At 42.0% G+C, this 24,773-nt stretch overlaps 1 protein-coding gene across 1 annotated transcript in view; it reads left to right on the forward strand.

The window, feature by feature from the left end:
- Positions 1-24,773, forward strand: part of CRB1 (crumbs 1, cell polarity complex component) — a 213,175-nt gene that overhangs the window by 59,573 nt on the left and 128,829 nt on the right. The window contains exon 2 of the mRNA XM_005691053.3: positions 11,541-12,122. Coding sequence (XP_005691110.2) covers positions 11,541-12,122 — 582 coding nt within the window. The remainder of the gene's footprint in view (positions 1-11,540; positions 12,123-24,773) is intronic.

Here is a 24,773-nt window from a genome sequence, read left to right on the forward strand (position 1 = left end):
CTCCGAAACAGTTCCTTTTCTCCTAAACAGCGATTTCAGATTGCTCTTCAGCCCCTTGGGCTCCCCGCTGGTGTCCCCAGAAAGGCTGGGGGCTGAGTGGCTGGGCTGGAGGTCTCCTCCCTTCCTCACACTGAGCTGCTCCTCGGTGCAGTTATGTGTGTTGGGATTGCATCTTCCTTCGAGGAGTCCTGCTGCACTTAAGAAAAAAGGAAAAGTCCGAACCCCATTATTCTGGAACTTCTTACAATATCCAGTAGATGGCAAACTTTACTGCAAGAAAACAGCTGGGCAGCCTCTGTAAAGTGGTCTGAGGATAGCAGTGCCGCTTCACATGCAGTAAGGCTTTCACCCGGTGGCTAAGGCTCACGTGATGGTCAGGAACAGCATCCTCCTCCTGCAGACTGCTTCTGTGCATGGCCGTTTCACTCTCGTTCTAAAGGTATTACCATTATGAGAATTATTTTATTGTTCACTGAGTATACACACAGTGTACGGTACACTGAAGTAATGTATACACGATAGATTCTTTTTCAATTCAGGTGTACAAAAGTGGAATAATCATAACCCTTACTTCGTGACACTCCCATCATTGGTCTCTGCATATTCCGCTTTTGTTTTCTTAGTTGGCTATTTAATCCATTGTTTTTAATAAGGCAGTAAATTGCAGTTCCTTTCTATATTTGAAAAAAATTATTTTCCTTTTGACAGGCTATGGTCTTTGCTTGTTTAGTACAGTCAGCTGAAGCATCAATTAATAACGCCGAGGCTAGTGGTTAAGACTTTGCCTTCCAATACAGGAGGTCCAGTGGTTAAAGTTTCGCCTTCCGATACAGGAGGTACAGGTTCAACCACTGTCCAGGGAGCCAAGACCCCACATGCCTTGTGGTCAGAAAACCAAAAGCTGTGAAACAGAAGCAATATCGTAACAAGTTCAATAAAGACTTTAAAATGGCCCACATTAAAAATCTTAAAAAAAAATGCTTAGGTCACAGTCTGTGGGCTTCCCAGGTGGCTCATTGGTAAAGAACCCGACTGCCAATGCAGGAGATTTGGGTTCGATCCCTGGGTCGGGAAGATCCCGTGGAGGAGGAAGTGGCAACCCACTCCAGTATCCTTGCCTAGAGAATCCCATGGACCAAGGAGCCTGGTGAGCTATAGTCCATGGGGTCGTGGAGAGTCAGACATGACTGAGAGACTGAGCGCGCACACACACACGCACATACACACACACAGGCTGCATTTCTAAGAGGGCCTGTTTGCATCTCACCTAGGGCACACCCATAAACCCAGGCAGCAAAAGGTGCCAATGACAACCTGATCCCCTGAGAAGACCCAGTAAAAGGAGGTGCTTGAGGGACCATCTTGTCCTGCACCAGCACGGAAAACAGAATTCGGAGTGCACATGTGAGCAAACCAATGAGTGTGTGTGTGTGTCTATATTATAACTATTCCTGTTTTGCTTTGAAAAATATTTTTATTACATTTATTCAGCAACACTTTAAAAATCACTAAGGGTTATAAGGGGAACAACAATACACTTCTTCCCACCTCCCCTTCCATTCCAGCTTCTCACTCTCAGCATGCACTCCCTGGAAGCAACTACTTGAAACTCTTCTAGATATTTCTTGTAGTTTTCATTTGTATGTTTTAAAATAATAGGCTAGGCTTTATTCTTCAGTTTTAGCTACTCGCACAATCGTTTGGAATTCTGTACATCCTGACATGACTTTGAGCTCCGCCCTCCTCTTCTTGCCCCCTCATGTCCTTCCCGTTTTCTCTGGTGTCTCACTTTGAAATTCCTCCTTGACTCTTCCTCTAGTTCCCCTTTTCTTCTACCTCCTGTTTCTAATCTCTTGGTCAAATTCTTTTGTTGGGGTGAGGTGGGGGAGATTCTTCCCAACTTTCAATCACTCAGCTGAATTTTTAAATGTCTGAGACTCACATTTTTAATTTCTTGTTTTCTGTAAGTTTATCTTTATAACCCTTCTACTCATTTCACTGCAGCTATATCCTTTCCTCACTCTTTGAAAATAATAATTCTCAAGTTTACATACATTTTGGTTATCTCCCTACATTGTCTTTGCCTCTTCCAAGTTACATTTCTTTAAAACAATATGTGTTTTGGTCTTTGTGTTTGATCTTAGTTGGAGATTTTCCTCAAATGTCTGAAAATCTCATGCAATCTGTTCATATATAAGAAGGAAGTACTATTGTTTCTTAAGCTGATTAATAGATTCAAAAACATTCATTTATCATTGTTTTTCAGAGTATAATTGAAGTATAATTTAAAGTATAATTAAAAAATAACTCTCTACTGAGCACGTATGCATGCCCTGTATGCTTACGTACATTTCATATGTAGTTCTTATTAAAGCTGTTTGAAAGATCTTTCTTGGTGTGCTAGGGTTTACAGCTTATTAGGATTTATTCTAGAGTGGTCCAGCTGGGTCATTTCAATAGGTGACATTCCGCATCAGTATCTGAAAGTATTTTCACTCAGGCTTGTCAAGAGAAATAATTTCCTTTCCTGCTTGGAGTATACATCTGTCTCCTGGCATTGTTAGAAATGAATTGAAAATGAGGCTGGGGGGGGTGTCTCAGAATTCTGCATAGACACCCACTTAATTCTTCCACAAACCAGACTCAGCCCTTAATTCTTCCACAAACCAGACTCAGCCCCACACTCATCACCCGTGCCTCTGAATCTGCCTTCGTGGGGGAAACACATGCAGTTTCCTAGAGTGAGAGAGAGAACAAGAGCATCTGTTTTCTACCAGTTTCCCAAACAACCTTCCTTTTCTCAGCTCCGCTTGCATGATCGTTTTAGAAGTGCGTGACGTGTGTAATTCCTGAGCCTGTTGGGGATTCTGGGGCATCAGCTGGTTCTCCCACTTCTGGCTTGGTGTCAGCTCTCTTTGGCTCCCTAAGGCTAGTACTTCTCACCCCCTAAAGTCCAGCTTCCACTGTGTATGTGTATTTATGGCTGTCTACCCCTCAACCTCTGTCCTGGCTCTTGAAAGGTTATGGTGATTTATTCCTTTCTGTATTACTTTAGGATTTGGGGTGGGTCTGATTTATTGAGGTATAATTTGCATACAGTATGAGAAAACTCACCACTTTTAAGTGGCAAACGCATACGATTAGTAACTAGAGGCACAATCATGATACAGAATATGTCCATGAATATTTCTTTATGACCCTCTGCATTAAGGCCCTTCACCAGTTCCATTCCCCAGTGACCACTGAACTGCATCCAGGGATATAACTGCGCCTTCTCTAGAATGTCACAAAAGTGGAATCACGCAGCATGTAGCCTTTGGTCTCCCTTTTTTCACTTAGCATAATACTCTGGAGATTTCTTCACGTTGTTCTGTGGATCCGTAATTTGCTGAGTAGTGGTCCAACGTATGATATATTAAAATTTATTTACCAGTTGATGAACATTTAGCTCTTTCTGGTGTTGGTCACTATGAATAAAGTTGTTTTCTTTTTCAAGCAATTTTTTGTATGGCCGTTATGATTTCATTTCTCTTAGGGGAAATGCCTAGGTGTGGGATTGCTGGGTCATATGGTAAATGTATATTTAAATTTATAAGACAGTTCAAAAATGTTTTTCAAAGTTCCTACCCTATTTTGAATTTCCACCGGCAATGTATGTGATAAATAACTGATACAGCAATATGATAATGGCAAAAGTAGTCTTTTAAGTTACAGTGCCTTTCTGAAGACAAAAGATGATTTTTAAAAAATATATTGGGATCAAACCAACAGTGTGATGTAACTCTTCTGAATTTCTATGAACATAAGAACATTGCTTCAGAATATGAAAGTGAAAATTGCCAGAACTAAAAGGAGAAATAGACAAAATTTATAATCACTATGAAAATGGAAAGAAAGTGAAAGTCACTCAGTTGTATCTGACTCTTCACGACCCCATGGCCTATACAGTCGATGGAATTCTCCAGGCCAGAATACTGGAGTGGGTAGCCTTTTCCTTCTCCAGGGGATCTTCCCAACCTAGAGATTGAACTCAGGTCTCCTGGATTGCAGACAGATTCTTTACCAACTGAGCCACCAGGGAAGCCCAATATATAATCACTATGGGAGGTTTTAATGCATCAATCTCAGCAGAGAGAAAAAGTAGAAAACAATGAATGATGCTATCAGTCCAGTTCAGTCACTCAGTCGTGTCCGACTCCTTGTGACCCCATGAAACGCAGTATGCCAGGCCTCCCTTCCATCACCAACTCCCAGAGTCCACCCAAACCCATGTCCATCGAGTCAGTGATGCCATCCAGCCATCTCATCCTCAGTCGTCCCCTTCTCCTCCTGCCCCCAATCCCTTCCAGCATCAGAGTCTTTTCCAATGAGTCAACTCTTCTCATGAGGTGGCCAAAGTACTGGAGTTTCAGCTTTAGCATCATTCCTTCCAAAGAAATCCCAGGGCTGATCTCCTTCAGAATGGACTGGTTGGATCTCCTTGCAGTTCAAGGGACTCTCAAGAGTATTCTCCAACACCACAGTTCAAAAGCATCACTTCTTCGGCATTCAGCTTTCTTCACAGTCCAACTCTCACATCCATACATGACCACAGGAAAAACCATAGCCTTGACTAGATGGACCTTAGTCGGCAAAGTAATGTCTCTGCTTTTCAATATGCTGTCTAGGTTGGTCATAACTTTCTTCCCAGGAGTAAGCGTCTTTTAATTTCATGGCTGCAATCACCATCTGCAGTGATTTTGGAGCCCCCCAAAATAAAGTCTGACACTGTTTCCACTGTTTCCCCATCTATTTCCCATGAAGTGATGGGACCAAATGCCATGATCTTCGTTTTCTGAATGTTGAGCTTTAAGCCAACTTTTTCACTCTCCTCTTTCACTTTCATCAAGAGGCTCTTTAGTTCTTCTTCACTTTCTGCCATAAGGGTGGTGTCATCTGCATATCTGAGGTTATTTGATATTTCTCCTGGCAATCTTGATTCCAGCTTGTGCTTTTCCAGCCCAGCGTTTCTCATGATGTACTCTGCATATAAGTTAAATAAGCAGGGTGACAATTTACAGCCTTGACCAACCCCTTTTCCTATTTGGAACCAGTCTGTTGTTCCATGTCCAGCTCTAACTGTTGCTTCCTGACCTTCATACAGATTTCTCAAGAGGCATGTCAGATGGTCTGGTATTCCCATCTCTTTCAGAATTTTCCACAGTTTATTGTGATCCACACAGTCAAAGGCTTTGGTATAGTCAATAAAGCAGAAATAGATGTTTTTCTGGAACACTCTTACTTTTTCGATGATCCAGCTGATGTTGGCAATTTGATCTCTGGTTCCTCTGCCTTTTCTAAAACCAGCTTGAACATCAGGGAGTTCACGGTTCACGTATTGCTGAAGCCTGGCTTGGAGAATTTTGAGCATTACTTCACTAGTGTGTGAGATGAGTGCAATTGTGCAGTAGTTTGAGCATTCTTTTGCATTGCCTTTCTTTGGGATTGGAATGAAAATGGACCTTTTCCAGTCCTGTGGCCACTGTTGAGTTTTCCAAATTTGCTGGCATATTGAGTGCAGCACTTTCACAGTATCATCTTTCAGGATTTGAAATAGCTCAACTGGAATTCCATCACCTCCACTAGCTTTGTTTGTAGTGATGCTTTCTAAGGGCCACTTGACTTCACATTCCAGGATGTCTGGCTCTAGGTGAGTGATCACACCATCATGATTATCTGGGTCGTGAAGATCTTTTTTGTACAGTTCTTCTGTGTATTCTTGCCACCTCTTCTTAATATCTTCTCCTTCTGTTAGGTCCATACCATTTCTGTCCTTTATCAAGCCCATCTTTGCATGAAATGTTCCCTTGGTATCTCTAATTTTCTTGAAGAGATCTCTAGTCTTTCCCATTCTGTTGTTTTCCCCTATTTCTTTGCATTGATCACTGAGGAAGGCTTTCTTATCTCTTCTTGCTATTCTTTGGAACTCTGCATTCAGATGCTTATATCTTTCCTTTTCTCCTTTGCTTTTCGCTTCTCTTCTTTTCATAGCTATCTGTAAGGTCTCCCCCGACAGCCATTTTGCTTTTTTGCATTTCTTTTCCATGGGGATAGTCTTGATCCCTGTCTCCTGTACAATGTCTTGAACCTCAGTCCATAGTTCATCAGGCACTCTGTCTATCAGATCTAGTCCCTTAAATCTATTTCTCACTTCCACTGTATAATCATAAGGTATTTGATTTAGGTCATACCTGAATGTTCTAGTGGTTTACCCTGCTTTCTTCAATTTAAGTCTGAATTTGGCAATAAGGAGTTCATGATCTGAGCTACAATCAGCTCCTGGTCTTGTTTTTGTTAACTGTATAGAGCTTCTCCATCTTTGGCTCTAAAGAATATAATCAATCTGATTTCGGTATTGACCATCTGGTTATGTCCATATGTAGAGTCTTGTGTTGTTAGAAGAGGATGTTTGCTATGACCAGTGCATTTTCTTGGCAAAACTCTACTAGTCTTTGCCCTGCTTCATTCCACATTCCAAGGCCAAAATTGCCTGTTACTCCAGGTGTTTCTTGACTTCCTACTTTTGCATTCCAGTCCCCTATAATGAAAAGGACATCTTTTTTGGGTGTTAGTTCTAAAAGGTCTTGTAGGTCTTCAAAGAACCATTCAACTTCAGCTTCTTCAGCGTACAGGTTGGGGCATAGACTTGGATAACTGTGGTATTGAATGGTTTGCCTTGGAAGTGAACAGAGATCATTCTGTCGTTTTTGAGATTGCATCCAATTACTGCATTTCAGACTCTTTTGTTGACCATGATGGCTACTCCATTTCTTCTGAGGGATTCCTGCCTGCAGTCATAGATATAATGGTCATCTGAGTTAAATTCACCCAGTCCTGTTTAGTTCTCTGATTCCTAGAATGTTGACGTTCACCCTTGCCATCTCTTGTTTGACCACTTCCAATTTGCCTTGATTCATGGACCTGACATTCCAGGTTCCTATACAATATTGCTCTTTACAGCATCGGACCTTGCTTCTATCACCAGTCACATCCACAGCTGGGTATTGTTTTTGCTTTGGCTCCATCCCTTCATTCTTTCTGGAGTTATTTCTCCACTGATCTCCAGTAGCATATTGGGCACCTAATGACCTGGGAAGTTCCTCTTTCAGTATTCTTTCATTTTGCCTTTTCATACTGTTCATGGGGTTCTCAAGGCAAGAATACTGAAGTGGTTTGCCATTCCCTTCTCCAGTGGACCACATTCTGTCAGACCTCTCCACCATGACCCGCCCGTCTTGGGTTGTCCCGTGGGCATGGTTAGTTTCATTGAGTTCGACAAGGCTGTGGTCCTAGTGTGATTAGATTGACTAGTTTTCTGTGAGTATGGTTTCAGTGTGTCTGCCCTCTGATGCCCTCTTGCAACACCTACCATCTTACTTGGGTTTCTCTTATCTTGGGTGTGGGGTATCCCTTCACAGCTGCTCCAGCAAAGCGCAGTGGCTGCTCCTTACCTTGGAGGGGTATGATGCTATAGAAAATCTAAATAACACAGTTAACAAACTTGATCTAATTAATTCTTACAGATTTTTAATATGGCAAAGAATAACTTACAATAGAAATTAGAAAACATTTTTAATATAATAAGAAATTGTGAGAAGCACAGCAAAGCTGTATTTTTAAAGAAAAAATTATCTTATTAATAAGTTAGAAGAAATCTGGAAAATAAATAGAAAGTTAAAAAGTAAAATTAAGGGGAAAAAAAAGTAAAAGTAGAAGTCTGTAGGACAGAAAACCAAGAAACCAAGATAGTATAGACAAATTCTACAAAATCAAAGTCCATTATTTGAAAGATGAATACAATTATTAACATATAGACAAGAAAGATAAGTTATAATAAAGGGGGCATGAAGGAGAGTTCCGTTTTCTCCAGATGCCCATTAGCACTTGGTACTGTCAATCTTTGTCATTTAGTCATTTGAATGGGTGAGCATTCAAATGAGCACGTGCTCAGTCCTGTCCAACTCTTTGCGAGCCCATGGACTATAGCCCGCCAGGCTGCTCTGTCCATGGAAACTTCCAGTCAAGAACACTGGAGTGGGTTGCTATTTCCTTCTCCACTGAGTCGCCATACTGTTTTAAGCCATACAGGCTTTCCCGATGGCCCAGATGGTAAAGAATCTGCATGCAGGGCAGGAGACCTGGGTTTGATCCCTGGGTCGAGAAGATCCCCTGGAGAAGGGAATGGCAACCCACTCCAGTATTCTTGCCTGGAGAATCCCATGGACAGAGGAGCCTGGCAGGGTCCACAGGGCTGCAAAGAATCAGACACGGCTGAGCAACTAACACTTTCTCTAGGCTTTTCATGGGGTTTAGAAGGCAGCAGAAGTAAACACTTAGGTGGATATCACCATGGTTAAGTAGGAAACTCTACCCAGAAGTATCCTAAATTCTAAAATAATGCAGGAAAAAGAAATGAACTTTGTAATCAGACAAATCAGAGGTTCAAATCCCCCTTCTCTATGACCCCGTACAAATAGCTCATTCCCTATAAAACTCAGTTTTCCATCTGTAAAATGCTTTGCACAAATGCTGTTAGAAGTTTACTTTTAAAATTGCACCGTAAAGGCCTATGATATAAATGCTAATTTCCTTTGCTATGTGTTTTTCTATACAAATGCTTCAATTAATGGCTTAAATGAAAATACTTCATTTTTAGATTTTTTTTTGATGTGGACCATTTTTAAAGTCTTTATTGACTTTGTCACGATATTGCTTCTGCTTTTTTTTTTTTTTTAATGTTTTTTGGTTGTGAAGTATGTGGGATCTCAGCTCCCTGACCAGGGATTGAACCCACACCCTCTGCATTAGAAGGCTGTTTTAACTGCTGGACTACCAGGGAAGTCGCAAGATACTTGATTTTTTTGTGCTCCAATTAAACTTTATTTATAAGACAGATGGCAGGTCATATTTGGCTCACAGGCTAGAGTTTGCTAACTCTTGCTCTAGAGTTTACAATATACATCTTTGACTTATCACAATATGCCTATAAATAGTACTGAACCTCTTCAAAGTATCTCTTAAGGTACAGTTCACTTTCCCTTTTTCCCTCTCTTACTTTCCACTATTATTCCAAGATACTTGATTTCTGAAGGAAGGGGAAAACCATCATTATTACCACTAACAAAATGCAACAAAACAAACAAGATTGAAAATGTAATTTCATCATATGCCTTTGACAGTGAGAGTTCAGAGAGCAGAATTGCAATATTTATTTCTCTTTTTTTTTAGTTTGGACACAGGAACTCTAAGTACTGTAAATGATAGAACTTTTGAATATTTATCTTCCTCCCTATCCTCTGCCCTCTGCCCCGCTCTCAGACCTCTGCCTTCCCACACTTTCATGCTTTTCATATGATTGGCAGAGCAAAGCCAATACCTCTCATGCTTTTTCCTTTTTTCTTCTGAAAATAATGCCATTCCTTCACTTGCATTCATTTAAAAAGACATCTCAGATATATGTATACTTATGGCAACCCACTCCAGTATTCTTGCCTGGAGAATCCCACGGACAGAGGAGTCTGGCAGGCTTTAGTCCATGGGGTCTCAAGAGTCGGACACAACTTAGTGACTAAACCACCACCACCACCATGGTTGAGTCACGTTATTGTACAGCAAAAGCCAACACAACACTGTAAACCAACTGTCATCCGATTATCAATAAAAATAAATTAGAAGGTATCTTAAGTACCTTTTCTTCAGTGAGGCTTTCCTGGTAAACTTACCCTGGACCCTGTGATCACACAGCACCCTTCCTCCCCTGTTGTGTTGTGACATTCCTCCACTCTATTCCAGTAGGTATGCGCTGAGCAGATATTATGCAACAGGTAATGTTACAAACCCAGAAAACGCCAGAGACAAGGTCTTCCCGTTTCCTTAGTGGAGCTAGACCTGCAGTGAGGAAAACAGAAAACAAACATATGCCCAGAGAAACAAGCACACTCCCATAAACATGAGGAAGCAAAATGCCGTAAAGGCTTAGAAAAGGGGTTCAGAGAAAGCTCTTCTCAGAAAGTGACACTGTAGCTGAGACATGAACAGCTAGAAGCCAGTCATACATTTGACGATGTGATTGGAAAGCCAGTGCTTGAAAAAAACAACTGTGGGAAAAGGATGACTGGTTGAGTTTTCCCATAGAGACTAGAAAAGGTCTGCTCTCAGATCAACCCTCCTGATAACACATAAGCATATGTTAGCCTTCTGTGCACAGGCACTGGAGGGGAACTTTCAGCTGCCAGAAAGACTCCAAGCAAGATAACTGTGAAAGCCCTAACTCTTGTGTGATGAACCAGTCAATCGCTATGTTTCCATCTTCCCATCACACTCTTGGTGACCAGACCACATTAAAGAGAACCAATTCTCTTTTTGCAGGAAGAGATTTACCACTTTTACATATTTCTCAAAGTTTTCATGCTACTTTCTTCTGACAGTAATTGATTTATGTCTCCTAAGAGCACACTATTAATTTCATAATTTTTAAAATTGTAAGCCTAGACCATTATCCACTATTATATTAGTGAGGAATATTGTGATACAGGAAGTAACAATAAGAGAATGATGTACTAGATAAATCCATACACAAAAGACAATGTTTTGTTATCTGATGCAGTTGAGTTGCCAAATCAAACAGCTTCTCAATATACATGATTAAGAAAATAACAATGCTGTGATCATAATATGTGTAGATTCAGGGAAAAATTATACACATGCAGATAACCAGTGAATTTGGAAACGAATCACGGAAGTATTGCTTTCTTGCTGGTCATCATTCCAATTAGAATTTCAAAAATGTTTCCCTAGAACAGAGAAGCTTTCAGAAATTTGGAAGTCCATACACTTTACATCTGCTTCCTTTCGGTGGGACTTAACCTGTCATCTGTAAGAAGCACAGCATATCTGTTGCTGTGACGATTATAAATAATCTATGTGAAACATCTGACATGCTTGGTACACAGAGTAAACCTTAACAAATGGTGTTTTATTTTAATTTTATATTCTCACTCTTCTATACTTTTCTTTTTAGACCACACAAGATCATTGTAATAAAGCAGTCATAAACCAAAGTAGTGTATTCATTCAAATATTAGTTTCAGTTAGACAGTATATTCAGAGACAATTTTGTAGCTTATCTCCCAGGATACCCCAAAAATCCTCCATGAGAGAATGTGGATTTCAAAATTTAGGGTTTATGGGGAAATTTAACAATTTACCCCATTTCTCAACAGCACTTCTACCTGAGAAAGGAAAATGCAAGAGAAGCAAAGAATCAGAAACCAGCCATTTCTGCTTCTTATTAACAGCAATGTGGGAAAAAAGATGACAAATCAGCACTATGACAGAGCTCGTTATTAGACATCACTTGACAAATTCATCACCAGAAACAGTCAAGTTTGCATTCCATTAATGAGTTCATTTGAGGTGCATGAAGAGCAGAAAGATGGACGTTCTTTAATTTTATCATCCACTATTTGTTTGCACGTTTCATCTGATGTTTTTCCTTGTAGGTTCCTTTTGCAATAAAAATGACACCAAGTGCGTCTCCAATTCTTGCCAAAACAATTCTACGTGCAAGGATTTCTCAAAAGACAAGAGTTGCCGTTGTTCAGACACAGCCATTCACGGGGACAAAGACTGCGGGGAAGAGGAGGACCCCTGCCTCTCCAGCCCCTGTCCGGAACACGCCACGTGCGTCCGTGTCCCGGGGGAGAGGCGCTCTCTGTGCAGATGTCCCCCCGGGCACAGCAGGGCCGGCTGTGACACTGCCGCTGGCCCCTGCGGGCCCAGCTCCTGCCTGCACGGGGGCGTCTGCCACCGGGACTCCGGGCCCCCTGTGTGCGTCTGTCCCACTGGCTACACGGGAAGGTTCTGCGAGCTGGACCTCGACGAGTGCGCGTCTAGCCCCTGCCTGCACGGCGCCGTGTGCCAGGACGGAGGCGACGGCTACTCCTGCTTCTGTGTCCCGGGCTATCAAGGCCGGCGCTGCGACGTGGAAGTGGACGAGTGTGTGTCAGAGCCCTGCCAGAATGCAGCCACGTGCCTCAACGAGATCGGACGCTACACTTGCCTCTGCCCGCGCGGGTTCTCCGGTAAGTGGGGGTCCAGTCCGGGGCGAGGAACCTAGCCCTCTGCTTAATGTGATGGAAGCAGAGACCTCGTATGGCCCACCCTACTGCTCCTGAACATAGCCTTGATAGGAGCTCATCAGCAGATAGGGGGCCTTCTTAGCTACTTAAAATCCACCCAGCTTGAGCGTTTGTCGCTGTTATTTTAGATTCAGTCTAGAGTTAGAGGGCTTCTAGGACCTGGGCTTCGTTAAGGCAGTCCAGTCTCCCCATCAGAGCAGACGCTGTTTGTCCCAGGGGTGTGGGCGGCCTGGTGGGAGCCGGCCAGGGATGGACACAGGATGTCGAAGTGTGATAAACACACCAAGGATAGCAAGCTGACTGAGCATGGCGTTTGAGATAAGTCATGATTTTATTATTAAAAAAGCGACTTCTGGCTGAATCTCATGGAAACAGCAAATAATAACCCCATATATCTATTCACAAAGTTTCTGCTGATGTTGATTTAGTAGCAGAGTAACAAGTAGCTCATTCAGTATAAGGCTCAGTGTGTCCTACTCTTTGTGACCCCATGGACTGTAACCCGCCAGGTTCCTCTGTCCGTGGGATTCTCCAGGCAAGAATACTGAAGTGGGTTGCCATTTCCTTCTCTAGGGGATCTTCCCCACCCAGGGATTGAACCCAGGTCTCCTGCATTGTAGGCAGATTCTTTATCATCTGAGCCACCAGGGAAACACAAGAATACTTCAGTGCCCTTCTGCAGGGGATCTTCTCCACCTAGGGATGAACCCGGGTCTCCACACTGCAGGTGAATTCTTTACCATCTGAGCCACCAAGTAACTATGATTATTTATTACTTCCATAGTAGTTCGCGTCTCTGTTCAAGAACGCCCTATATTCTGTCCTCTTCTTTGGATTATCTGTGTTTTTGTCTCCTCCCACTAAAGTGTTAGTTCTGAAAGAACTAGTTTTCTGTTTATCCTTCAGTTCATCAATACTTTGGGAGTATTTATTATACTAAGTTAGTGAATTAAAAAGAGGGGTACTCAGCACAGTGAATCGTGGTGAAATAATAAACTGTTAGTGAATTGTTCTAATTAATTCTTCCTAATGTTTCTGGGTACTCTTCCTAGTAATGAAACTGGTGTAAATAGATATTAAACTAGATTTTACTTTCTCTATTACTTTATGCATACTTTACAATGGTGGAACACATGTCACATGGAAAATTATTTTGTTCAATGTCTTTAAATTATCTAATATGCTAAAAATTACGGGCATACTAAAGTAGCTCATAAAACAGAACTACCTCATGAAAAACCCTTTGTTCACATTCCATATTATCATGTCCATTCTTTTGAGTTACAGCAATTGAATTTCAAGTATTAAAATTTTTAATTTTTTATTGGGGTAACTGACATAATATTACATGTTTCATGCACACCGCATTGTATTTCTGTTGTATACACTATCAGTGTGCTTACCATCAAAATTTTATTAGTGTTTGAATAAAAATGAGACGTTAATTTTTATAGGACTGCTTTTGGGATTGCATCTGTTTATAAAGTCGCATTGGAAAACCACTATAGCTTATTAAGATACTATCTCCTGTTTCCCTCTCCTAGTATAGCATCATGAATGGTGACTGAGAGGAACAGACGTAAAGGCAAATGTTTCAGCCATATAGATTAGTTTTCTAAAACAGCCTTACAATTGCAAAAACATAGCTTGAAAAATTCTGTTTTACAGAGTATGTGTTTTTTTTTTTTTTTTTTACTTTTACCTTTTAATTGAATTGTAAGGTTTCCTTTAAGTGGTCCAAATTTAGGCATAAAAGATGTCAAGGATGTATCCCAAATGAGAAATGCCTCTTGTGGTCCTTCCTCTGTGCATCTCTGTGTCCACGTCTCCTCTTCTTACGGGGACACCAGTCTGATTGGAGTAGGGGCCACCTCAACAGCCTCACCTTAGTGACATACTCTTAGTTCAAGTGTTTGCAGTGGGTCATTCTGAAATTGACATCTCCCTTAGAATTAGTCCGATTGACTAATAAACGTTTTTCATGTTAAAACTGCCTGCAGTATGAGATGAACAGAGCGATTAGAGGGCAGGGAGACGCATGATGAAGTGTGGTGAAGCGAAGCAGTACGGGAAAACATCTTAGTGCCTCAAGTGAAATAGATCTTTGACATAAAAATAATCTTTGGGGAAATAAGAAAAAGCACTGTAATGTATTTATTGATTGTAAGATGCATCTCATTTCACAAACAAAAAGGTATGAAAATTTTATTTTTTTATTCAAGAAAATGCCTTAGTATGTGGAGATTAGTTAATACATGGAAGCTAGTTAGTACATGGAGACTCTTTAGAAAACATTGCAATTCCAGGCATAAGACTTTAGGACCAGCCTGGATGAGGGGCTAAAGGCAGGTAAGGGAAGAACAGGTGTCCACGGCATTAGGAAGAGGACTTTCTGACATTATCACAGCCAGAATATTTTCAAACTTATTTTACCCACCAAAAACTTGAAATCTCTAATATGAAAATGAGAAGGCATTAAATATTCAATTGCCATTTCCAGCTTAATGAATTTATAATCTGTTTCAGTCTTTCTCAAATCTTAGCATGTAACAGTCTCACCTGGAGAGTTTAATAAAATACAGCTTCCAGCTCAATAGATCCGAGGTGAGGTCCAAGAGCATGCATTTATAACAAGCTCCTCCGTGGTGCTGCTGCTGCTGGTTTGGGGACCACACTTTGAGAGAACGCTGATGTAAACAAGTAAATGGATTGTCACGTGACATCTTTGATTCTTATTTTACAAAGCCTGTAAGACAAGGATCAACCCAAAGTAGGTATACATGCATTTTTATATACTTATATTTTATTTTTTATGTAGGGAACTTCCATGGTGACTCAGACAGTAAAGAATTGGCCTGCAATCGGTGGGAGACCCGGGTTTGATCTCTGGGTTGGGGAGATCCCCTGGAGAAGGAAATGGCTACCCACTCCAGTATTCTTGCCTGCAGAATCCCATGGACTGAGGAGCCTGGCGGGCTATTGTCCATGGGGTTGCAGAGAGTTGGATGCAGCTAACACACACACACTTATATATTTATCTTTATATGTAGCGCACATGTATGTACTGCATAGGCTTATGTATCTGCATGTATATAGGTTCTTTTTTTTATTAGAAAAAGTTCCAGATAAATGATATGGGTAAAAATAAATATTTGTTGAATTCATTCAGTCATTAGTGAATGACTTTAGAGTTTTTTTTTAATTTGTGTTGAAGTATAATTTGCACTGTTATGTTAGTTTCGGGTGTATAGCAAAGTGATCCATCTTTTTGATGGATCATTTTCAGATTCTTTTCCATTCATTATAGGTGATTAGAATATAGTGAATATAGTTCCTTGTTGTATATAGTAGGTCCCGGTTGTTTTTCTCTTTTATATGTAGTTTTGAGTATCTGTTAATCCCAAACTCGTTGCAGAGTTTTGAGCAGAGGACTGAAAAGGTTCGACTTGCATTTCAACAAAATCACTCTGCTCCTTGAGCTAAGGATACACTGAAGGGAGAGGTTAGGGTAGAATTAGAGTGCCAATGGAGGGTAATATAATAATCCAAGCAAATGGACTATTATTGGAGAGGAAAGAGGGAAAGAGAAGTATCATAGTTTAACACCACTGCCTTTTTTCCTTTAAAGTTTAGGACAGAAATGAACACTGAAGGGTCACGAATGATGCAAATAAGATGAGCACACGCCTTCCCGGGCCTGCTCCCTTCTGCCCTCTGGTGGGAAATCCAGATTATCCGGCACAGGTCTCCCCTTCACAATAGTTGTAGCCACAGGGAAGCCCCCCTTAGAGGCTGGCAGATAAACCATGTTATCATGCAGCTTCTTTCTGGGCACCTGAAACTTACTCTGCTTCTCCACATGACATGATATAGATACTACTTACGTAAAATCTCCTATAAGACTATAAGACCTTCTCTTTTTGTTTTTTGTGTTTTTTTTTTGATAATTCCTCATGTTCTTCTCTAAGCTTTTTCCAGTAGTCCTCAAAAGGTAGCCAGCTCTGACACTGCCGTGAAGTGGCGTTTATCACAGGCAAAATTTGAATTTCAGTCAATGTGGAGATTCGTACCTAGGCTTGATGTTCCATCTGTTCTTAATGTATCTTTGTTCAGGTAAATCACTTTGAAGCTCTGGTGAATCAAATGTGTGATTGAATGGTCATGAAAATAATTTGGGGAACACAAATATATTATGTAAAATATAATCTTATTTCATGATAACTATTATTTTTATTACCATTACTATTGAAAGTTTTTTGTTGATAGTGTAATCCTATTTACAAAATCAAGACATGAAACTTAATGAACTTAGATCCATTACCAGGAATAATTTTCTTAGATAGTCCATATTTACATAAATATATGAGGCACCAGTTTAAAGAACAGTTTAATATTGATTCTGTGAGCACCTACCTAGACACTTCAAATTTTACTCACCATATAATATACCCATAAGAATTATCTTTCAAACCCAAAAGACAAATAATGTGTAACAGCCTAAAGAGAAATTCTGAATTTCACAGGCTGTATCTTTATTTTATCAAGGGAAAATGGTGGTTTTCCTATAGGCTCGTAATTGTGAAATTGACCAATTTTTGGTGGGGTCATGCAAAGGCGGTTAAATACTGCTCAGGGCTTTGCTCAGGAACAGACCCATTTGAAACAGTTTTCATGAGAAATGCGGTTTCTTGCAGTTGACAAATGTTTGTTGAATGAGAGCACAAAGTAACAAATGCAGTTTGCTCAGAAAATATTCATCACAGTTTTGCCAGGCACTGGACACTGTGCCAGACCATGAAGACCTCAAGATGGCTAAGACAGAATTTATCCCTGACAAAATGCTCACAGCCTATTCAGGGAGAAAGCATGTGAACAAAAATTACAGTCTCTCTCTGAACAGAGTGCTGGGGGAGCAGGAAGAAAGACGCCACTCAGAGTCAGGGAACACTCCGGAGAAAAAGTGGTCCATGAGCAGGGCAGGGTGCACCAGCTCCGGGATGTGGAGCTGAGACTCTTGTAATCTGGCTACATTTATTGTTGTTTTTGTGTGAGTCACAGCGAGCTGAGAGCAAGGGGGAGGGCTGCGGCGGTGTTTTGGAAAGAGGTGGCGTTTCTCCCGTCGTGTTTGCTGACAGTTGGCCTGTGGTCCAGCTGGCAGTGTGGATGGCGTGCTCCGTCCTAAACGCCCTCCCTCTTCGGCTCTCTTCTCAGTGCCTTGCAGCTGTGCATAGGTGTGCCGGTCTGAGAGAGGAGGGTGTGGCCACACAGCTGCCAGCTTGCAACGTGGGGAATGGGGCACAGGATTCCAGGCCCAGCTTGGACCTTCTCCAGTGGCCTGATGATGGTAAACAACGAGAGTTCTGAGTTTCCATTTCCTCACTTTAACAAGTAAACATCATATTAGCACCTAATGTCAGGTTCTTGGTGAGAATGAAATGATTTAGTGACAATATTTCCATAAACTATTTAAGGCTGTGTGTCTGCTGGTTGTCACTATTTTAACATCTTCAATATTGCTGCTGCTACCAAAGCTGTTATACAACCCTGACCAGTGCATTTTGCAGGTATCGTTTTCTTATATGTGAGCTGTGTTCATTCTGAATAGATTAGAATCATACTCAGGAATGGGTTAACTGAGTCATAGTCCCAGGACTCTATGAGTTTAAACTGGAATACTATGATGTGTCTAGGCAAGAATTTAATTTCTGAAACTGTTATATCATAAAATAAAGGAATTAAGGATTTGTTAATGTTATAACACTTCAAACACTCAGGAATAACAATTACCAAGAAAGATAATTGTTACAATTACAGGATTATCATTACAGAAGGTTGAAATGTATAATGTTGGTATCACTGATTACTCATAAAGCCTTTGACTGTGTGGGTTGCAAAAATTCTGGAAAATTCTTAAAGAGGTGGGAATACCAGACCAGCTTACCTGTCTCCTGAGAAACCTGTATGCAGGTCAAGAAGCAACAGTTAGAACCAAACATGGAACAATGGACTGGTTCAAAATGGGGAAAGGAGTACGTCAAGTTTGTATATTGTCACCCTGCTTATTTAAGTTATATGCAGAGTACATCATGCAAAATGCTGGGCTGGAGGAACCACAAGCTGGAATCAAGACTGCCAGGAGAAATATCAGTAACCTCAGATATGCAGATGACACCACCCTAATGGTGGAAAGTGAAGTGGAACTAAAGAGTTTCTTGATGAAAGTGAAAGAGGAAAGTGAAAAAGCTGGCTTGCAACACAGCATTCAAAAAGCTAAGATCATGGCAGATCATGGCATCTGGTCCCATCACTTCATGGCAAACAGATGGGGAAACAATGGAAACAGTGATAGACTTTATTTTCTTGGACTCCGAAACCACTGTGGACAGTAACTGCAGCCATGAAATTAAAAGATGCTTGCTCCTTGGAAGAAAAGCTGTGACAAGCCTAGGCAGCATATTAAAAAGCAGAGACATCACTTTGCAAACAAAGATCCATGTAGTCAAAACTATTGTTTTTCTGGTAGTTATTTGTATGGATGTGAAAGTTGGATCATTAAGAAAGCTGAGTGCCAAAGAATTGATGCTTTTGAACTGTGGTGCTGGAGAAGACTCTTGAGAGTCCCTTGGACTGCAAGGAGATCCAACCAGTCAATCCTAAGGAAATCAGTCCTGAATATTCATTGGAAGGACTGATGCTAAAGCTGAAGCTCCAGTACTTTGGCCACCTGATGCAAAGAGCCAACTCAGTGGAAAAGACCCTGATGCCAGGAAAGATTGAGGGCAGGAGGAGAAGGGGGTGACAGAGGATGAGATGGTTGGATGGTATCATGGACTCAGTAGACACGAGTTTGAGAAAACTCCAGGAGATACAGAAGGACAGGGAAGCCTGGCATGCTGCAGTCCATGGGGTCACAAAGAGTCGGATATGACTTAACAACTGACAACAGCAACAGATCTTAATACATAATAAAAATATGTAATTAGTAAATATGATTAAAATAATAAAAGAATACATCTATTTTCATGTTTTATCAGGGTTAAATTCATCCCTGATAATGACATTGGTTTCATATAAGAATGAAAACCTCTGCAACTGAAATATAATGCAACACCAAGGCCCTGTTGATTGTCCATGGTGGTTTATAGAAGTTAAAAATGTGAGGTGGCACAGAGCAGTCTGGGAGCCGATGAAACTCAACTGTCTCTCAGAGACGAGTCCTAAGCTTGTAAAGTCTACTCTAAGCAAATGCTGTTTTGAAAAGTGTGTTAATACGTTTTGGTATCCTTAGAAAGGTGAAGGTGAAGTCGCTCAGTCGTGTCTGACTCTTTGCGACCCCGTGGACTGTAACTTACTAGGCTTCTCCGTCCATCGGATTCTCCAGGCAAGAATACTGGAGTGGATTGTCATTTAAAGGTGAGTCTAAATGCACAAGCCAGAAATCTTATTGGATAAAAATTCAAAATGCTCCCATTGAAACTAAAAGTCCCAATTCTAATCTCTCATGTTTGTGTGTGTTAAGTTGCTTCAGTTGTGTCTGACTCTTTGCCATCCTATGGACTGTAGCCCACCAGGCTCCTCTGTCCAAGGGATTCTCCAGGCAGTAATACTGGAGTGGGTTACCATGCCCTCCTCCAGGGGATCTTCCTGACCCAAGGATTGAACGTGTATCTCTTTATGTCTCCTGCATTGGCAGGTGAGCTCTTTACCACTAGCACCACCTGGGAGGCCCTTAATCTCTCCTAATATCTTGCTAACTGTTATTATGGTAGCTTGACACTTTGAATCAGAGCAGGAAGTCACACAGACTCTTTTCATCGCTCCAGGAGGTTAAAAGATTATAAGTGACATGTAGAAACCCAGGCCTCTACCGTAAACCTATAGTTGTAATGGAAACGTGTGCTCCGTACCTCTGCACTGATACTGGCTGCAGATACGCTCTGATGGCTGTTGTAACTGATGCACTGTACATCGCTCCTTCAGAACCCAGGAATGGCATACGTGATTCTTACTCAAGAGCAAACTGTGCACAGAGCCCTGTTAGTTATTGAGTATATTGGGTGAGCAGCGGGTTTTACAAGGAAGGAGAACAGCTGTGTGCAGTCGAGGGGTGTGAGAGATGGTGGGCTGCAAGACCATCCTTGTAGGTGGCTCCAACAGTGTCCATATCTTTTAGAAGCTTCTGTAGCATTCCAAGACAACACGCTTTTTCCTGGAAACAAGGAAGAAACTATTTTTAAAAATTAACACAGACAATGGTAAAAGCAGATCCGTCTCTTATGAAGATCACTCCTAGAAAAGAAATGTAGAGAGAGATTTGGAAGAGAGAAGCCGGTCGTCAGACAGGATGAGAGATGGTGAGCAGGGTCTGGGCAAGTTTACAGCGATGAGGATGGCACCTTACATCCATTTCTAAGGGAGGAGTGACGGGATTTGATGGCTAATTAGGGCATGGGAAATAGCGAGGAAGATCGTGGTAATTCCTGGAAAACTGGCTTGAGTGACCCGGATGATAACCCCATTCACCGGCAGGGGTGGGAGAGAGGGTGGACAGAGGAGAAGCGGGGTCAGACAGGGTGGATGGAGGAGTAAGGGGGTCAGAGAGGGTGGACAGAGGAGAAGGGGGGTCAGAGAGGGTGGACAGAGGAGAGAGAGTTGATATTTGGAATTGCTCAATGATGCCTGTGAGATAGTTGCGGAGACATCCTAGAGATGGTTGGATTCAGAAGGGCGGTCTGGCTTAAGTTACAGATCAAAATCGTAGTTTCTGAGAAGATGTTAAAGGGAAAAACTGCTTCCTGATTTCCCTGAGAATAGTCACTTGCTTCTCCCCCCAGCCCCCATAGTCTTTTCTCAAATGCAAGTAAGTAAAACATTAAAAAAATTTTTTTCCAGTGCACCTTTAATTTGTTGGCCTTACTAGACCTTGGTGTTTTTTGGTTGAAAGCACTTTCCACACAGCCCTTATTAAAGGGTTCCTTCCTCTCTCCTTGAGTCTCGTTCGGGGCCGAGAGGGAAGTCGACTTTCTCAGCCCACTGCTCCTTGAAGACCGTCCTTTAGTTCATGACTCTCTCATCTTCCTCATAAGCTGTTCCTTTTCTAATCCCAACTCTGCTACTATCTAGCTTTTTGATTTTGTTTAAATTCTTAACTTCTCTGGGCTGCAGTTTCATCCTTAATACGATGGGCATCATAGTAGTACCTCATGGATAATTTTTTGACAAACAGAATCAGATCATGCGCATGAAATGCTTAGCACAGTATCTGGTGTGAAATAAACTCAGTGAATGCCAGCTGTTACCATTAATAACAGGCAAAGATCTTTGTCTTCAAAACAGTTGTGGGATATAAGCAAGTAACAAATAAGTGAAATATAACAGTGGATGGTCTGTGGAACCCAGAAGGCTGGAAAGAGTAAGGGAAATGAGCGTCATTGAGGATGGGACATTTACCAGAAGCCTTAAAGGATGACTTCATCAGGTAGATAGGTGGGAAAGAATTTTCCAGAAGAGGGAGAGAGAGCAGTGTGTCTAAACTTGAGTGAGGGTAGAGGGACCTAGTGGGTTTGAGAAAAAGCAAATGGTCTCATAGGACTAGAATGTAGAAGGGTGATAGAATTGTCATGGGAAAAGAACTTGAAAATATTACAAAGATGTTTTGGTACCAGAGTAAGTTTTTGGTTTATCTAAACCCAGTTAGCAGCTATTGCAGAATTTTATGGACCAAGCTTTTAGAATTTTTTGGGCTTCTTATTTTCGGTGACCCCCATCTCTATTCCACTATAACCACGCAAGAAGACAACTTCAGCTCAGAGCCTGCCCTTGTTCAAAAGGTTTTACCACCCAAATTCTCACAACTAAACTTCCCGTTTCCTTGCTTCTATTGAAATCTCCCTTCAGCTCCAGCAGAAGCTCCGTCTCCTGGCCTCTCTGCATCTGTGCCACCCATCACTCTTTCCCTGTCTTGCTGTCTCCCCAGCCAGCCTGGGATTAGGGCCACGCTGTGCTGTGCTCAGACGCTCAGTTGTGTCCGACTCTTTGTGACCCCATGGACTGTGCCCCGCCAGGCCCCTCTGTCCACGGGATTCTGCAGGCGAGAACACTGGAGTGGGTTGCCATGCCCTCCGCCAGGGGATCTTCCTGACCCAGGGATCGAATCTGTGTCTCTTACATCTCCTGCATTGGCAGGTGGGTTCTTCACCTCTAGGGCCACCCGGGAAGACTGGGCTTCCTGGGGAGCTGCTTTAACGATGAGCCTCTTTGCTTAACTTTCTTGCCCTTGACCTGCAATTAGTATTTTGCAACTTTGCAGACCTGGGAATCCCCACTGCCTGCTTTCTTTTCTCGCGCTTTAAGGGCTGTTGAGCCACCTCAGATATTAGCTGCCTGTAGTTATGTATTTAGTATTTTTCGTGTGTGTATCCATGTGTGCTCAATTGTGTCTGACCCTTTATGACCCCATGGACTGTAGCCCACCAGGCTTTTCTGTCCACGGGATTTTCCAGGCAAGAATACTGAAGTGGGTTGCCATTTCCTACTCCAGGGGATCTTCCCAACCCAGGGATCAAACCCACATCTCCTCCATTGGCAGGCGGATTCTTTCTCACTGTGCCACCTGGGAAGCCCCTAGTACATGTCAGTTGTAGATTTTAAAAATCATATGTAATACAGTGGTGTTTCATGCTTTTCCAGTTTCTAGCTCCTGTTGTCTCAGCATCACATCTGTATTTAACTGAGTTGGAAGCTATCCCAGATTCCCTGGCAAATTTATCTTTGCTTCCAATTACTTTTCAAAATTTTTTAAAATTCTACCTACTTGGAGAAATCAAGGCAGGAACACTGGAAAGAATAAATGACTGTGGATTGTCCCTACCCTTCCCTGAGCATTAGCTGTATCCAGCCTCACTCGGAGGTGGAGAGCAGCGTGCAGTCCTGGGCGGTCTGCCTGCAAACCCATGTTCCTCTACTCACCTGTGATGAGCAGCAGAGGAAAGCGGGGAGAAAAGGAAAGTGAGAGCCGCAGGGACAATTGTTATAATTCTCTCACCCGGTCTTATAAAGCAGTAATTACTTCGCTTACCAGAAAAAGCATTGGCAGTTTTTCAGGCTTGCACAAGCATTCTCCATAAAATCATTTACCTCCGTATATTCAGGTTTCATATAGTTTTCTCTGCCCATTCTGTGGTGTGGCAGCCTGGGAATTATGGTGGCCTGATGTGTTTTCCTAGTTCTAAAAGGAAAAACAGGATACTCACAACCTCTTTCCTGGGTCCCAGCATATGTCTAGGGTCCCATCCTATCCCTAGCTCACCGAGGATAAAGGTGAGAAGTCTGGGGTTCTCCTCCACCTGCATTTCTGATGTATCTTTGACCCTCAGTTTCTCTCCTTTAATCTGAAGGTTGGACCAAATGCTGAAGAGTTCTGCTTGTTTGAATGTGCTCCTCCAATATTTTCTATCCTCAGTTCAGTCGCTCAGTTGTGTCCGACCCTTTGCGACCCCATGAATCGCAGCACGCCAGGCCTCCCTGTCCATCACCAACTCCCGGAGTTCACTCAGTGTCGCGTCCATCGAGTCAGTGATGCCATCCAGCCATCTCATCCTCTGTCGTCCCCTTCTCCTCCTGCCCCCAATCCCTCCCAGCATCAGAGTCTTCTCCAATGAGTCAACTCTTCGCATGAGGTGGCCAAAGTACTGGAGTTTCAGCTTTAGCATCGTTCCTTCCAAAGAAATTCCAGGGCTGATCTCCTTCAGAATGGACTGGTTGGATCTCCTTGCAGTCCAAGGGACTCTCAAGAGTCTTTTCCAATACCACAGTTCAAAAGCATCAATTCTTCAGCACTCAGCTTTCTTCACAGTCCAACTCTCACATCCATACATGACTACTGGAAAAACCATAGCCTTGACTAGACGGACCTTAGTTGGCAAAGTAAGATCTCTGCTTTTGAATATACTATCTAGGTTGGTCGTAACTTTTCTTCCAAGGAGTAAGCGTCTTTTAATTTCATGGCTGCAGTCACCATCTGCAGTGATTTGGGAGCCACCCAAAATAAAGTCTGACACTGTTTCCACTGTTTCCCCATCTATTTCCCATGGAGTGATGGGACCGGATGCCATGATCTTCGTTTCTGAATGTTGAGCTTTAAGCCAACTTTTTCACTCTCCTCTTTCACTTTCATTAAGAGGCTTTTCAGTTCCTCTTCACTTTCTGCCATAAGGGTGGTGTCATCTGCATATCTGAGGTTATTGATATTTCTAGTCTGCATATCAATTGGGATTTGGTTAGGAAAAAAATTCATTCTATGTATTTCAGATGTGAGGAGTTTCGTACAGGAATTAAAGGCTTGTATGCAGAACAGGCAATACAATTTGTAAGCCCTTAATTCCTAGATGAGGACAGAGATCGTGGTGATGGTTCCATAAACCAAAGGATGTCAGAGACTGGCAGCCAAGCCCCAGAAGCAGGGAGAGGCCTGGAGTAGAGTCTTCCTCCTACAAAGAGCCAGCCAGTCCTGATGACACCTCCGTCTCAGACTTGGAAACTGTGAGATAACAAATTTCTGCTTTTTAAGCCGCTTGATTTCCAGTAGTTTGATGT

This window comes from Capra hircus, chromosome 16 (assembly GCF_001704415.2).
Source record: "Capra hircus breed San Clemente chromosome 16, ASM170441v1, whole genome shotgun sequence".
NCBI lineage: Eukaryota > Metazoa > Chordata > Mammalia > Artiodactyla > Bovidae > Capra > Capra hircus.